At 36.3% G+C, this 16783-nt stretch overlaps 1 protein-coding gene across 8 annotated transcripts in view; it reads right to left on the bottom strand.

Moving 5' to 3' along the window:
* The window catches only part of RBMS3 (RNA binding motif single stranded interacting protein 3), a 702138-nt gene that overhangs the window by 487521 nt on the left and 197834 nt on the right, over positions 1 to 16783 (bottom strand). For all 8 annotated transcript variants that reach the window (XM_077760752.1, XM_077760745.1, XM_077760748.1 and 5 more), the window contains exon 3: positions 11505 to 11563. In XM_077760752.1, coding sequence (XP_077616878.1) covers positions 11505 to 11563 — 59 coding nt within the window. The remainder of the gene's footprint in view (positions 1 to 11504; positions 11564 to 16783) is intronic.

Raw genomic sequence — 16783 nt, 5'->3', positions numbered from 1 at the left:
ACTTAGTTACACACAAGTATAGTGATTTCACCTCATCTTCTTTTAATGAAATTACATTTTATTAAACTTAAACTTTATGGCAAATCTTTAGATAATGATTTTTAAAATTCTCTTAGGGATATAAGTATCTCATAAATGTTTTGCCTCCATCTCCCTCTCCCACACACACAAACACAGATGTACCGACATACATGTGTAATTACATATCTATAATAAATATATAATTAAATATATTAATATATAATAACACATATGTGTGAACCTCTATTTTACCTGGAATTATTCTCATTTGATTCAAAACAATGAATAGAAATCGAGATAGATTTTCATATGGGAAATTTTGGCTTAAGTTTTTCTTGGGGCATCTGGGTGGCTTAGTCGGTTGAGCGTCTGATTTTGGCTCAGGTCATGATCTTAAAGTTCATGGGTTCGAGCCCCGTGTCGGGCTCTGTGCTAGCAGCTCAGAGTCTGAGCCTGCTTTCGATTCTGTGTGCCTCTCTCTGATTCTCCCCTGCTCATGATCTGTCTCTCAAAAATAAATAAATGTTAAAAATGTTTAAAAATAAGTTTTTCTTTTGTCAGGGAAAAATTTGCAAACCATATAGCTGATAAGGGGTTAATAGCCCAAATGTATAACAAATTCATTCAACTCAGAAATAAACACAAGGAACCCTGTTAAAAAATGGGAAAAGGATCTGAAAAAAACAAACATTTTTCCAAAGAAGACATACAAACAGTCCACAAGTGTATGAAAAGATACTCAGCATCACTAACCACCACAGAAATACAAGCCCAAACCACCATGAGGTATCACCTCACACCTGTCAGAGTGACTGCATCAAAAAGATAAGAAGTAATGAATACTGATGAGGATGTGGATAAGAGGAACCCCTATATGTTGTTGGGGAGAATGTAAACTAGTTTAGCCATTATGAAAAATAGCATGGAGGGGAGCCTGGGTGGCTCAGTCGGTTAAGTATCCAACTTCAGCTCAGGTCATGATCTCACGGTTCGTGGGTTCGAGCCCCGCATCGGGCTCTATGCTGACAGCTAGGTCAGAGCCTGGAGCCTGCTTCAGATTCTGCATTTCCCTCTCTCTCTCTGACCTTCCCCTGCTCATGCTGTCTCTCTCTCTCTCTCAGGAATAAATAAAAAACATTAAAAAAAAAAAAAGAAAAATAGCATGGAGGTTCTTCAGAAACTAATCTCTCTTCTGAGTATGTATCCAAAAGTTATGAAATCAGTACCTTGAAGAGACAACCGTACCCCCCTGTTCATTGCAGCATTATTCACAATAGCCAAAATATGAAAAAGACCTGTGTTCATCAACACATGAATAATGAAACTGTAGTATACAAATACAATAGAATATTATTCAGCCTTAAAAATAGAAGACATCTTTCCATTTGTAACAACACAGATGAATCGGAGGACATTATGCTAAATGAAATAAGCTAGCCACACAAAGAAAAACCAAAAAACCAATGATCTCACTTATATGTCGAATCTAAAAAAAGCAAAAGAACAAAAAAAACCCAAAAAACAATGATCTCACTTATACGCAGAATCAAAAAAAGCCAAATATTTAGGGGCAGAGAGTAGAGAGGTGATTATCAGAGACAAAACATTGGGAGAAATGGGAGATGTTTGTCTAAGGGTAAAAAGTGGCTACTGTATAGGAAGAACGTGTCTAGATATCTAATAATATACAGCATAATGATCATAGTTAATATGGTACTGAATTTGGAAAGTTTCTAAGTAGATTTCAGGTGATTTCATCACACACACACACATACACACAATTACAGAGAGCCTGGCATCGGGCTCTCTGCTGTCAGCGCAGAGCCCGCCTCAGATCTTTGGTTTCCCTCTCTCTGCCCCACCCCTCCCTCAAAAATAAAAAAAACACTTAAAAAGTAATGAACTATAAAATAAAAAAACATTCCTTTAGTCAAATCAGTCTCAATTTCATCACCTGATTTTTAATGAAAATATATAGAATTAGCCATAATTTCTTTAAATCTTACATATGAAATTAGAGATTTTCCAATCCATAACCCCTTGTGGCTCAAAAATACTTCATGAATCTCTTGAGAAACTTTGTAACCACAGCATCTTTTTTTTTTTTTAATGTTTTATTTATTTCTAGGAGAGAGAGAGACAGCGTGAGCAGGGGAGGGTCAGAGAGAGGGAGTCACAGACTCTGAAACAGGCTCCAGGCTCTGAGCTGGCAGTCAGCACAGAGCCCGACGCGGGGCTCGAACCCACGAACCGTGAGATCATGACCTAAGCGAAAGTCGGACGCTTAACCCACTAAGCCACCCAGGCGCCCCCACGGCATCTTAATAGTATTTTTTTTAATGAGCCTCTAAATTCTCCTCACATAATTCTCTTTTGGAGAAAAATATTTTTTCTTTCATTCATTCCTTCAATGATAAGGTATACTTTCCACTTCATTTATCTATTGTAACACAAGTACTAACGACATAAATTCCAAGGTGTCTCAGAATATATTTCTCCTGGAATTTGAACACGTGTCTTCAGTACAGTCTCAAATGTGGTTATTGTCTACATCACCCTTAAACCCAAAGTTCAGTGTGTTAACATGGTTTCCCTCCCACCTTTTATTTCAGCTCCTGATTTTCACAGAGTGGACAAGCCCTGAGAATGTGAACAGCTGTGATATTAGCAACATTTTATTATTTCTTCTTGAGAAAAACTATCTTTTTAAGTGTCATAGGGAAGGTGTTCCAAAGATGCTTCACCAGCACAGCTTTCTTCCAACTCAGGGCTAACATAAGCTGAATGACCAACAGGTCTACCTGGATATCTAGTAATTAAAATGAGCTGCCCTTTTCCAAAGAGGAGTAGTTCAAATCAAAGGCAGACCTGGCCTTTTCTCTCTTATTCCACAACATGGGGAGGAAATCATGCTAGTGTTCAAAATGATCATATGAAATAGAGACATTGAATCACCAACGTTTTACAAGTACAGAGACATTTGAGCTGACTTGGTGCCACTTGCAGAACCATAGCAAGTGATATTCATCTTTTAAATGAAATTTATGCTTTTAGAGTTTAAGGGATTTTTAGCCAGATGCATAGGTTTTTCTCTTTCATACCCCAGAGTTCTCATTTCTCTACTAAAGGAGAGAAAAAAATAGCTATTTAAATAGCAACATGAATAACCAATGAGTCAGTAAGAACAGTGACAAGTATCAAATCAGATGACAATTAACCATACCTTAAACTAAATATGCCTTCACTGTGATTTCAAAACTAAGGAATCAAGGCTTCTTTTAGGCTTTCTTTTTCCTTTTACCTCTGAACTTGTAAAACATGATGGCATGAACAACAGAACAAAGAGTAAACAAAGAAGTTTTTTCTCTGCCCCCCTAGCCTATTCAACTCAGTTAGAACGAATTCTATCACCTGCTACTGTGACAGAATGTGTTTGTCCTCAAAGAAATAAGGTTTATAGGTCTTGAAAAATCCTGAGGGCTATCATATAGCCAATACCAAAATGTATGAAAGGAACATCCTTTAAGTACTTAAACTTTTTGCTATTAACAAAGCCAGGCTTAAATATGTGTTAATTCACAAAATACACATTCTTTGAACACTTTAAATGTCTCAGAATTGCATTAACTTAGGTAAGATATATAGGAACTCTAGACAATATGTTTCCAATGAGAAGAAATCCAAGTCCAAGGCCATAGAAAAACTTACTGGATGTACGTACCAGGCACAGTACAAACATGGTTCCACATAATTGCGAACATACTATTTTCATTGTAAGGTAACGTCATTTGAGAACTGAGGAAACGGATGTTTAGAGATGTTACATGACTTGTCCATGAGAACTAGAATTATTACTTAAAGATTTTCTTGGTATAGACTTCTTTTGGAAAATCCCTCAAGAACTAAGTGGGGTTTCTTTTGGAAAATCTACGTATTTTGAAACCCTATGTTTGAAAGGATGTTTATTTATACGGTATTACAAGTTTGCATTTATGTTAATAAACTGAGCACACACATATATCATATTTTCCATTATACATTATTATGTTTTGCAGAATATTTAACATGTATTGCCATTTTTTATTTTCCATATCCTTATGAAATCATTGAGTGAAAACAGAACTTCAAATAAGTAAAGGGATAATTCCACCCTCATAAAATAAATATTCTCAGTTAAAATGCTTACTTTTAAAGAATAACTCTAAGAAATTTGTGTATGGGTATCTTTGGTACCTCCAGAATTTTTTCAGACCTATAGAACATACACCCCTTCATGTTTGTTCTTTCCATTGAGGCAACATCAAAGGCTCCCAGAGAGAAAGAAAAAGTCTCTGGTATCCACGTAACTACTCTGAACCATACTATTTCCTCAATACCTTAGCCTCAGAAAATAAGTCCTGTGAGAACTGCGAGGAGTTTTATAATCTAAACTATAATTACAAAAACAAGAATGATTAGATTGTGTAAGATCTTTGACTCCAGATTCTGGTCAGAGGTGGTAGTATTGTAAAATGTCTCAGAAGGACGGGAAGAGTCTGCTGAGAACTTCTTGAGAAGGTTAATTGAGGAAGAAATAACTGACACAGACTAGCAGAGGTAAAAAGAGAGCATTTTATGTTATTAACAAAAGTCGATTTCCAAAACTTGGGAATGAAACACAGAAGCAGGAGAGCAAATAGAATATCTGAACAAAAGGATTTCTGTTAAGTTAGAAAATATGGACCAGTAAAAGTCATGTTCACATTACGGGAGGAAGCAATATTTCTGTACCATTTTACATTGAAGCCATGTGAAACTTCACAAAAAATATTTAATTTTTTTTGCCAATAATATGATTTCTGCATGTGCGAAAAGTTAGGAAGGTAGGTTAAAGTAGTAAATGCTGCCAAATATAATTTTATATTTAAAACAACAGCATTGCCCACTAGATTTAATATCTGTGGATAGTTTTTCTTTTGCCTCCTATTATATTAACAGTGAATTAGAAGCAAATGCTGAATAAATGGATAGCTATAAAAGACCTTTCAGAAAGGTCTTTTAATGTAAAGTCATTGTAGGGTCTGAGGTGGTCCCTACCTATGGACATGCACTTGGGTAGAATGTATATGTGTAAGTGGAACTATTTGCCAAACATAAGATAAATACATATATTGCTTTACAATTTTTGAAAGATTTCTTACACAGAATAATAATAATAATTAATAATAGTCTAAAATATTTATTGAATTGAAAATGACAGGATTGGAAGGATTATTTTTAATAGGAGAAAACATCTTTAGTTTTGTTGTCTACATAGGCTAGAGACAAAAAAATGGAGGCCATTTACCTTCAAAGAAGTTATTCTTTCTAAACTTTGGCTAGAACACTATAAAAATGGGCACTTTCTCAAAAGAGGTCCAGGATGAAATGTGGCCTACAGGACGATTCTAAGGAAACTTGAGGTACTGACTGAAGTCAGCAAAGTTTCTTCACAAACTAACCTTTTCTGAAACGAAAGCAAAAGTCAATATCAACACCAAGTGAAGCAAACATATGTTTACATATTGATTACCTGTGGTTGGTAGTAACATTAATATTGGAATAAATTAAACTTCACAAAAGAAGTTCAGGGAAACATCACACACTTCATTTTCCAAAGGGAAATTCAGTTGTCTATATGGCTGATTTTGTATTTTTTTTTTGTAACCTAATCCTATTATTTGAAAATTGAATAAATGTGTTTTTCAAGTCATTTTGCTTCGCGGGCTTCTTACTCAATAGACTGTGAGCCCACCTGGGGGAGGTGCCTACTTCTCTGACAATGTAATTCCTCAGACTCATAAATTTCACAGAACATTTATTTTAGTTTGTGCTCATTTGGGGAAATAATAGGTACTAGAAATGAGGCTTTCCATAGTGTTTAGTTTCTTTCTTTACTGGTTTTGTTTCTATGTGGACAAGCCCAGGGAAGGTATGTTATTTTCTGGAAGGCAAATAGTTCTACTTACACATATACATGTCCCAAGTGCATGTCCATAGGTAGGGGCCACCTCATACCCTACAATGACTTTACATTTTAAAAAATGACAATATATAATATCTCCTCCTCCCTCCAGGTTCATAGGATTTCATACAGAAATCCATACTTCCCTTACTTGCTATATAAATACTTCCTGTTGGTGAGTAAGGAAGTAACTAATAAATAAATTGAATATTTCCGAAACTATTCAAGAATATGGATGTATATTTAGTTATCTAGAAATGTTCTTTTTTTAAATATGTAACATGGCCATGAATCTAGAACTGCCAAATGGATTCATTCACACTCTTTCTTGAAACCATTTAGGAGGGTTCTATCTCTCTCTATAAAACTAGCAGAGCATGCAGAATTATTTTTCTTACACAAGAAATAACAATTTACGATTTCATTTAATAAAGAATGAATGAAATCCTCCATGGATGAGTTCAGGACTTTTGGATACTTTTCTTCAACTTTGATTTTAAGGGCCCAATGAAATGTTAAAGGCAATATAAGCTTCCATAAATATAATTCAACCAGCTTGTGACAACAAAGCAGAAGGGAGTATTTCAAACTCTTAGAAGTTGGTATGCTTGGCACACACTAACTACGCTTATATCCTATAGCTATTAGGCATGGAAACTTTCTATGGAATATCCATTACTCATTCCCTCTGCCCTGAACACATAACCTGTCAGAAAAATGGTGTGGGGAGGGGTTCAGAGGAAGCCAAACTTAAAAAGCAGGAAAAGGCAGAGACAAGTAAATTCGGTGAAGATTTACACCATGTTTGCAATGGCTTCTTTCATTTAATTTTCCCTGAGTTTTTAAATTAGCAAATATACTGGACCCGGAATGGAAACATATGGAGGAAAACAGAAAAACAAACAAACAAAAAAACAAAGCCGTGCAAATCTCTGTAACTTGTACAATAGCTTGTACAATTGGTCTTTGCATTTGAGTATCTGAATGAACTGTGGTCTGCTTTTCATTACTCTCCATCTGGAGCTGTTGCCTGCTTTGTTCAGCAATTTCTGGTCATTTTGGCCTGATGGTGACTGTTTTGTTTTATGTTGCCATATTTTACAGAATGAGAGCTGCCACAGCCACCACCCAAGGAAGAACAAGCTTGAAAACGAGAAGTTATGTTGAAAGAGTTCTCCATGACCCCTTCCAGAATAAAGAGTGTGATTCTCTGGGCCTGCCTACTGTAGATAACTTCAGGGTGTGAGTTGGAAACAAGACAAAAGCCTTTCTTTCAGATGCTAAGATAGGATAAGAATCTAACATTGGGCTAAGACATCAAGGGTCATTTTGATGCTTTTTCTTTTCATCTCCAAGCAGACTAGTGCATTTACTTCCTCACACTCCACTAAACACTAACTTGCATGTCAATATGCTGTTTGTGTAACAGCTCGTGAAAAACTGAACTCATATCATATCTTTAAGAGAAAAAATAAATAAATCCTGTCTTCCTAATATTTGGTTTTAATTGCATACCCTTAGTCTGGAGGCAAAGTTGCAAATGATTCAGAAGCAAGTGTCTCAGAGAAGACCAAATCCAATTTGCATTCTCTAATGACAAGCTCCATTCTGTTAGTGATTTTGTTTGAAAAAGCCACCTCACCCTTTCCATCTCCTTCCTGGAGAAAGCCGCAGTCAAGAAGAACTCAATTTCTGCCCATTATTTAAAACAAAAACAAAAACCATAGCATTCTCTCCCAATCTATCACTATTTTCATCTGACATTAGTTTACAAAAAACAAAGAAACATATAGTCGTAAGCTACTCATATTTCATAAGAAGAACTACCAAATATAAATGAAACCAGATCAATGTTTCCAAGAATTGTTTTCTGTTTGCTTTTCTTTGTTTTATATGAAAAGACAACAGATTTGGAGACACGTAAAGTTAATAATAACCTATTACCCATATTCCAACCACCCTTAACACATTTTTTTTGCTTAATATTTCCAGTATTTCATATCACAGCTGACAATTGTCATTGTTGAGTGTCATCTATGTATGTCTCATTTAATCATCAACTCAGGCCCTATTATCATCATCATTTTACTTTTTAAAAAATTTTTAATGTTTATTTATTATTGAGAGACAGAGAAACAGAGTGCAAGCTGGGGAGGGGCAGAGGAGGAGAAACAGGATCCAAAGCAGGCTCTAGTCTCTGAGCTGTCAGCACAGAGCCTGACACCGGGCTGGAACCCACAAACCCTGAGATCATGACCTGAGCCGAAGTCGGATGCTTAACCGACTGAGGAACCCAGGCACCCTTATCATCATCATTTTATAGATGGGAGACTGAGGCACCCAGCAAAGTTGAGTCATTTACCACAGGGTGCCCAGCTACTAAGTGGAAAGGCGGTGTTCAAAGTCCGCAGTCTGGCTTGCCCACAGACATAACCATAAGTAATACTCTCAAATATGTACCTAGCTCTGTATTTATTTTACACATTATTTTATATTCCTCTCTATTCATTTAACTTCCTATAATAAACATGCTCATAGTCTGACATAGTGTAAGTCTTCTTTCCTATCTCTATAATGGTTGGATCAGTTCTATATGCTCCATAAGCTAGAATTGGGAGGTTGCCTATATTTGTTCTACTGTGGAGAATGAAAGAGGGCTAAGAATGTGCATAGGTATACATTCTTTCCAAATTTGTTTGAATACAGTACGTGGGAAAACATTCTCAGTGTAATTACTAGTATCAATAGTATGCCCTATATCGTTCTTTCTACACTGACATTTTTAAACGTCTCTACCACTTTCAGATGATACCAGTGAAGATGGGTGAACCAGATGCAAAGGAACTACCATTGCATGGCCTGCATGAAATAACGTCAGCTTCCTAAGTGCATATAAGCTATCATGACTTTCACTTGCATGTTACCCATTGTTTCCTAAGTCACCCTGAGTCACACTGCTCCTTTGTAGCCCTCTCAAGTTTTCTTTTTCCTTCTAATACCTCTTCTCCCTATGGACCTATAGTGGGGAGTCCTTGCTCCTAAGTCCATCTGCTTTCCTTCCTACCTAAATCTCCAGTTTAGAATCTTTCATCACACAATTTTATAACCAGTGAATCTTCATTTTCCCTGTCATCTACAGAGGCCCAGTATTATTGCTCACAAACACCTTCTGGGTCAGTTACTTTCTCCAATACTGTTCCTGCTTCAATTCTTGGTGATTTCACTCAATATTTGCGTGGTTGTTTCAATGCCTGCTTTTATCAGTTCCTTGAACTCCTCAGCGATGTCACATATTCCTTCCAACCTCAGAGGCATGCTTCCACGTTATCATTAACAACTATAAACAATTTTCCATAAATACAACTGCTGCCTCTACCCAAACCAGTAGTTTGTACCAGCAACCATTTCAAGGGCCATTTTTTCCTGAAAGGCATTCTCTAAATAAGACTCAGAATACCATTAAAATAGTATTTTTCCTCAAACACAAAAGTGACAGGAGTGTCTTTCTGATCATGAGTGTTTAACTTTTAGGATACCCAGCTCCACCTGCTTGATAAAGGCTGTAATTCAGAATCACTACTGTTAATCCACAGACTCCAAATGCTGAGGCCAGAAAAGGCACCTGGAGACTTTTATCCATATTATGTATAATGATACATTAACTCCACCTTCTTCAAACTACCCTCAAGGCCCTCTGCCCTCCCATGAAGTCATCTTTAGCTGCCCCTTCTATTAAATGATCTTCCTAGGTGGTTCCGTGGTCCCTCTCTTCCTTCCTTCCTTCTTTTCTCTCTCCCTTTCCTCCCTACTTCCCTCCTTCCTTCATCTCCTTCTGTATTTATCAGTGCTTATAATCAGACCAGGAGTCCCCAAAGTACTTTTTAAATGCATATTACAATGGATAAAAATATTTTGTAACAGCAACCCAAAATTTACATATTTATATGTTTAAAATGCACGCATTTGTAAAATTATACTAATATGCTCTAAACCACACAGAAAAAGTTGATATAAAAACAAAGAGGGATATGTTTTAACATTTTCATCTAGCATCCCCCCAAAGACAGTTAGGCATTCCTCTGCAACATGTCACTTTAAAGATAAACTTTCTAACTTACACAGGTCCTGTCTTCATTGAGTTTAAGTCTCATTGGAGAAAGAGACAGGGAAAGAGGGAGAAAGAATTAAATAAGTAGTTACAAGAAAATGTAGATTGGAGTGTTAGGGGGTTCTATTCTAGTTATGTGGCTCTGCTCAATTACATTCTGAAACTCTTTCTCTCAAACATGGACCTTTCCCATGCCTGTCCATTATGACTTGCCTTTATAAACGTTATCCCCCCAAAAGGAATCTCCATCTCCTTCTCTCACAGGATTTTATGTATATCTCTACTATAGATACCTCTGTTACACTTTCACGTGGTTTAGGCTGATACACTGATTCTAATAAGTATGTTAGGGTTAGTTTCTTGGTCTTCTTGTTGCTTTCCTTTTCAAACTGAACTATTAGGTGACAGAAAGCATGTCTTATTATTTTTTGTCTTGGAGTACCAAAGTGCCTGCGCATTTGTGAGTTTACAGGAACATGGAATGTAGTGTTGTTGTTGTTGTTTTTAATTGCTGAATAGAACCTAAACACTGTTACCGAACTAGGCTAGGATATATATGTCTTCAGTGTGTAAGTGCCTGTTCCTAAAACATATGCACATTAGATCTGTATGTGAAATAGGGGCAGTGTTTAGAATGATCTTGGCTCTACCATACTTCTTGATGTCAGTATCATAAGAAAGGTTGGATGACAGCAACAACAAATAACATATGTTATAAGAAGCATTCCAATTTTCTAGTAAGAACTGAGTCATGCAAGAGAGACCACACAAATTTCACAAATAATATAGAATGCAACTCTTGAAAGAGTATGGGATTCCTAGACATTAAGAAACATGAGTCACAGATATAGTCAAATAACTTCAGAAATGTTTCCGGTGGGGAGTGGGGGAGAAAACAAGCCTTAATAAGATACCAACTCAGACCCCAAGAGATGCTGACGGCAGAAGCTTAAACACAATGGGCCCATCAGTAAATTCATTCCTAGTCAACCAATGTTGCTAAAGCTTTAAGGAACAGATAAATTAAAATGTGCTCTGCATGGGGAAGTTCTCCCCAGAGTTCCTCATTTTTATATAGGAAATCAATTTGCATCACTGATGATATCATTCAAATCAGACAACCCAAAGTTGTTAAGAGGTAATTTCGTTTTACGCTGAAGCAAATTTAATACTTGTTCTGATTTGTGATTTTCATTTTGTTTGTTAATGAAAAAAATTAATGAACAATGTTACTAGAAATACAACTCATCAAAGTCCTGGCATTACTAAAGAGGTCTGCCATTTTCCATATATGGTATCACTGTGCAGCTGGTGTCTGGGCTTCTGCCTTGGAGGAGACATCAATGGAAGGGCGTAGGCAAGGGCCCAGGGTACAGGTGCTCTTACACATACCTTTGCACTGATTTGTGTTTTTGTCCAGAATTGCCTTTGTGGATACAATTTTTCCATACCTGAGAGAGAGAGAGAAAAAATGCCATGTTATTATAGCCTGATGAAGATGCTTAAAATACCTTAATGAACATTGGTGCACACACAATTGCACAGGAATAAACCAAGAAAACAAGCACTGTACTCCCATTTCACACCTGGATGATCATGTTTCACCAGTTCTTCTTTATAATTCGAGAATGTGCTTCCCTACGTAATCACTGGGTTGTGCCTTCAAAAATAAACCTGTCAGGCTGTCATAGGTGGCTGAAAGGGGGTTGTGTGTGATTGGGATCAAAGTAAATCACACTGTGCGTTGCTGGCGAAAAGCACAGACCTTGGCACCAGCTTGGACAGGGCTTACATAGAGCTCTGACACTCACCTAGTGTTGTAACGCTGAGCGGCTTAACACAACTTCTCCAAACTTTTATTTTTTTTTTTCGCCTATAAAAATTAGAATTGTAATACTTCCCTTTTAGGATTTGGGAGAGGGTTAAATTGAAAGATTAAGATTTGCTAGCAGTGTTCCTAAGGTACATAGGATATGTATATATATTTTTGCTATTAAAAACATATACTGTGAGTTAACAGAGACCAAAGCCTGAGTTTTGTATTCTCAATGCCTGCCACCATATGTAATAGGAGCTCAATAAATATTTGCAATAAACAAATGAATGATATGGGTAATCCAATGGCACTTCATCTACAATGAAGTTTCTACCATAAATACATGTAAGCATATTCATTATTCTATCATATCTTGCAGAAGACCTAGTCTAGGTTCCATTTTTTTTTTTTGAAGACGGGTAATATGGAAAATGAAATTCAATCTCTTTAAGCCTGTTTCCTGAGGCATAAATGATAGATCCGAAGAAAATAATTTCTAAAACCCTGCCCTTCTTTAGGATTCCACGAAGGATGCTTCTCAATCATCATACAAACATGGAGAAATTATAATGCAAATTTAAGCACCAAGTTTACTAACTACTCATTCTCATGTTCAAGATTTCAGCCATGTCACAAAATGTTTGGCAAGTTTTGTTTTAATTCTGTGTTCCTAAGGAAGTGTGAGAATATATGACAAATAGAAAATATCCCATGTAGTAATAAACTAGCTTCTCTGTCACCACTGTTTCTTTTGCATTTATAACCCCCTGTTATTATATCATTAATTCTTCAGAGTATTTTAGTGGTTATTTATTAATATTCTAGTGTTGATAATATCATTGTGCTAAAAATGCCTTTGCTTCTTTTTTTCCCCAGACGTTTTGATCAAGGATGGGCTGAGGGTCCTCTAGAAATTGATGGGATTAATTCCATCATGAAAGCGATACCACTGATATCTTTGAAAATCATTCCAATAGGAGCCGACCTATTAATAGGTCATAATAGGAACTAGAATATTTGTATATACTTAGATGAAGGGGTCTAAGATAATTCCCACCAGTCATCTCCATGCTCCTTGTTAAGGTCAGCCAGACTGGCCTGAAGCTGTCCAGTACTGAATTGAATAGATTCTGCCATCATAATCCTGACATTTCAGCTACTGCTGCATTTTCTACACCATTACAGCTATAGCTCTACAGTTACCTAAACCAAAGAGAGCTGGGGCTGAGAGTATCTCCTACTATTTTGCAGGTATAGAAAGTATAGTCTACAAGATCAGTAATTTGATCAAAATCACATAATGTGCAAAAGTTACGGGAGGGACCTGAATATGCAATTCTTAAAATTGGTGCAGTGCTTAACTATTATATCATCTGCCTCAAAACAGAGAAGCTACATATATCAACTCTTCTAGTTTAATCAACCTTCATGTTTTTGGGAAACCGGGTATTAGAGTCCAAGGCAATAGTGGTTAATATACTGTGGCAACAGATGGCCAGGGCTCGCGTCTCATTTCAGCCTGGGTATATCTGATTGGCTAAGTAAGCCTTAGGTGTGCTTTGTATCATTTCTCTACAATTATATAAATCTATTTAGTTAAACATTCATATTATTATTTAAAATTATATACATCTATATATAAATATATAAAATCGTATCTGGGGTTGTTATAAGGGTTATAAGGGTTCAGTAAGGTTTACTTAAAATGAGGATAACAGCACTCATTAAATATTAGCTCTCCTGGCAATTATTTCCTTCTTGTTATCACCTATGTAAAAATGTTTCTAGTCCTTGGTATTCTCTGAGATAGATAATAAATGGAAGGGGTGAAAGTTCTGTCCCAAATGAAAGCTTAAAATATTACTATGCAGACTGTCAAAATCTTACACTAAGAAACTTGGCAGGTAAAATTATTTACAGAAACTATAATTTACATTGACCATTTATATGGTTATTTTTAACATTAGGGTTGACATTACTATGTTCTCACTGTACTTAATCATACAAATACCTCCATAAGTTCAAAGATTTTGTGTTTTTGGTATGTACTACTAAAATGTCTATTACTTCATGCCTATTATGTTTTTCAAAGTTTATTTATTTATTTGTTTTTAGAGAAAGAGAGTTCAGGCAAGTGAGGGGCAGAGAGACAGGGAGAGAGAGAATTCCAAGCAGGATCCACACCATCTGTGCAGAGTCCAACTTGGGGCTTAATCTTGCAAACTATGTGATCATGGCCTGAGCTGAGATCAAGAGTCAGATGCTTAACAAACTGAGCCCCTCAGGTACCCTATGTCTATTATCACTCAAGCCTGCTTCCTTCAAAATTCCTCATCCACCCTTCCTCCCCCCCCCCAACTCCCGCCACAACCAAGGAACACATATAGCCTCTCCTTCAAGTTCTATTTCATCCCAAGAGTTTCTCTTTTAGGAAAATAACCAGTAAAATCCTCTCATATTTGAACTGTCTTTTTACAATGGTTCAAGGTGTCTATAATTGCACCTATGAATGACAGTAATGTTGGCTAAATTTGGGCTATTCGGGCAAGAAAACATTTGCAAGATTACACGTATCTTAGTGTAGAAAACAAAAAGGGAGAAGAAAGAGAACATCTGCTGAAACTTGGTTTCCACACAAAGTACCATTAATACAGTATGGGAGAAGTAAAAACCAGAGGAAGAAAAAGAATTTAAAACATTTATAACCATCTCACATCAGGCACACAAACCCTTAAGACAAAAATCCTTCTTAATTCGTTTCTAAAGCTACTCCTGAAATTTTTATATATAAAGTACCTTCCAAATTAAAACTTAGCTCTCTCTTTTAAAGAGGAAATTAAAAATTACTGTATCTCATAGTGAATTACATCTCCCAATGGGACATTTAGCCTATGGTGTGCATACTGTCCTAGTATAACAATATTACTCTGATGTCTTTCTTTTCCTTCATTAAATGTGGAATATGTAAAAAAAATTAGTCATCATTTTTTTACAACCCAAAAAGAAAAAGAAAAAAAAAAAAAGAAATTGTTTCCCATGGAAAGCGTCTGTGAATATTTTGGCAAGCCACTTTAAAAACAATTAATGTTTATTTATTTTTGAGAGAGAGAGAGAGAGAGAGAGTTTGTGAGCAGGGGAGGGGCACAGAGAGAGGGAGACACAGAATCTGAAGCAGGCTCCAGGCTCTGAGCTGTCAGCAGAGAACCTGATGCAGGACTTGAACTCATGAACTGCGAGATCACGACCTGAGCAGAAGCTGGATGCTTAACTGACTGAGCCACCCAGAGGCCCCTCAAGCAACTTTTCTCTAAAACAAAATTTTATGTCCCAGGATGCATTATAATATTACTGTAAATGGAAAATCACTCACACACATACACACACACGCACACACACACACACACACACACACACACATCAAAAAGCAAATCATGTTATGTCTTGATTTCCCTGTTTCCTAATTACATTCGAGGTGAGGCTTTCCAATAGCACCAAATCTCAAAACAATAGGATACGATTGAGCATACCTGACTCAGCCACTAACCTAACTAGAGTTAAAGGAATGTGATTCTTTGGCTCAGTTACAGTATTCTGCATTAACAATTATTTCACAAAGCTGGAATATGCTTTAAACAACAAGAGAAGGTATTTAATGGGCCATTGGTTCCAGTTCATGTTTGAACTCTCATGATGACAAACAGGTACTTTCTGCGTGACTGGTGCTGTATTCTCCAAAGAGAGTTTGTATTCTCTTTGTATTCTGCAAAGTCAACATCTGATGGAGGTAAATAAAGTGTAGACATTTTTTAAGACCCAAACCACCATAAACAGAAAAGCCATCAATGTACTATCCCTGTGAAGAATTCTATTAAATATTTCCTCCCGATCTTTTGTCGAAGTATACTAATGGACTACAGTAAAAACTACTGTACAGACTAATGATGCATTTTTACACACTCTGAAAAAAACCAACCTATTTCTGAGGCAAAGGGTATTTCTAAAAGTAAATTATTTCATCGTTTTACTCTTCCTCTTTGTGCTTAGGGAAGACTGTAAGGATTCATAAAGTCTTTCTTTATGACACCCCTGAGTAGAAAGCAGAATCTGGTATTAGAGAAAAATATGATTTCCCTAGAAATTATTATAAAAATTTGAATTTGTAAAACTAAATTATATTTTAATATAAATTATATTTTAAAATATAAAAAATTATATCTCTAGAAATAGATTATTTCAGGATGATGCCTGGGAATAGACACCTGAGTGCTGGCACCATGAGCCTTCTAGCTCCAGAAACTTTCAGACAATTCCAATTCATTTTTCCATGCTTTCATCTCATATGGCTAGAAGAGATACAGGATTATCCACCGTCGACTTCCTCCAGGGGGTTCAACTTCTTGGGGGACCCACATAAATGAAATGAGCACATTCAGTACCTTCTCTTAGGCAATGTGTGAAGCCCCTAACTCAAATTGCTAGGATGCTTTTGGACATAATGATATGTGACTCCATATACTATCTGCATATTCACCAGCTATCCTGAGTGCCCATATGTTCACCAAATGCAGCCAGGTCTCAAGTAACAAGTTCTTTCTATTCTAAGAGGACTCTGTAAAACAGCAGCCAATCTACAGTAACTACCCACTGGTTGTATTTTATGTATTCATAACTGAGTTTTATGTATTTGTGTGTTGTCTCTTAACTCACTTTTACCATAGCTTGCCAACTCAAGTTTTACATTTAATTTTTTAAAGAATAGTCAATTCTTTCTGGCATTTATTCTTATTCTTAAACAGCATTTGGGTCAAGCTATTTGTTGATACACTTGATTATTCCACATGCAAGCCTAATTTGA

Source organism: Crocuta crocuta, unplaced genomic scaffold (genome assembly GCF_008692635.1).
Source record: "Crocuta crocuta isolate KB4526 unplaced genomic scaffold, BGI_CrCroc_1.0 scaffold253, whole genome shotgun sequence".
Taxonomy (NCBI): Eukaryota; Metazoa; Chordata; class Mammalia; order Carnivora; family Hyaenidae; genus Crocuta; species Crocuta crocuta.
Note: the sequence above shows the minus strand (reverse complement) of the source record. Positions and strands in the feature narration are given on the sequence as shown.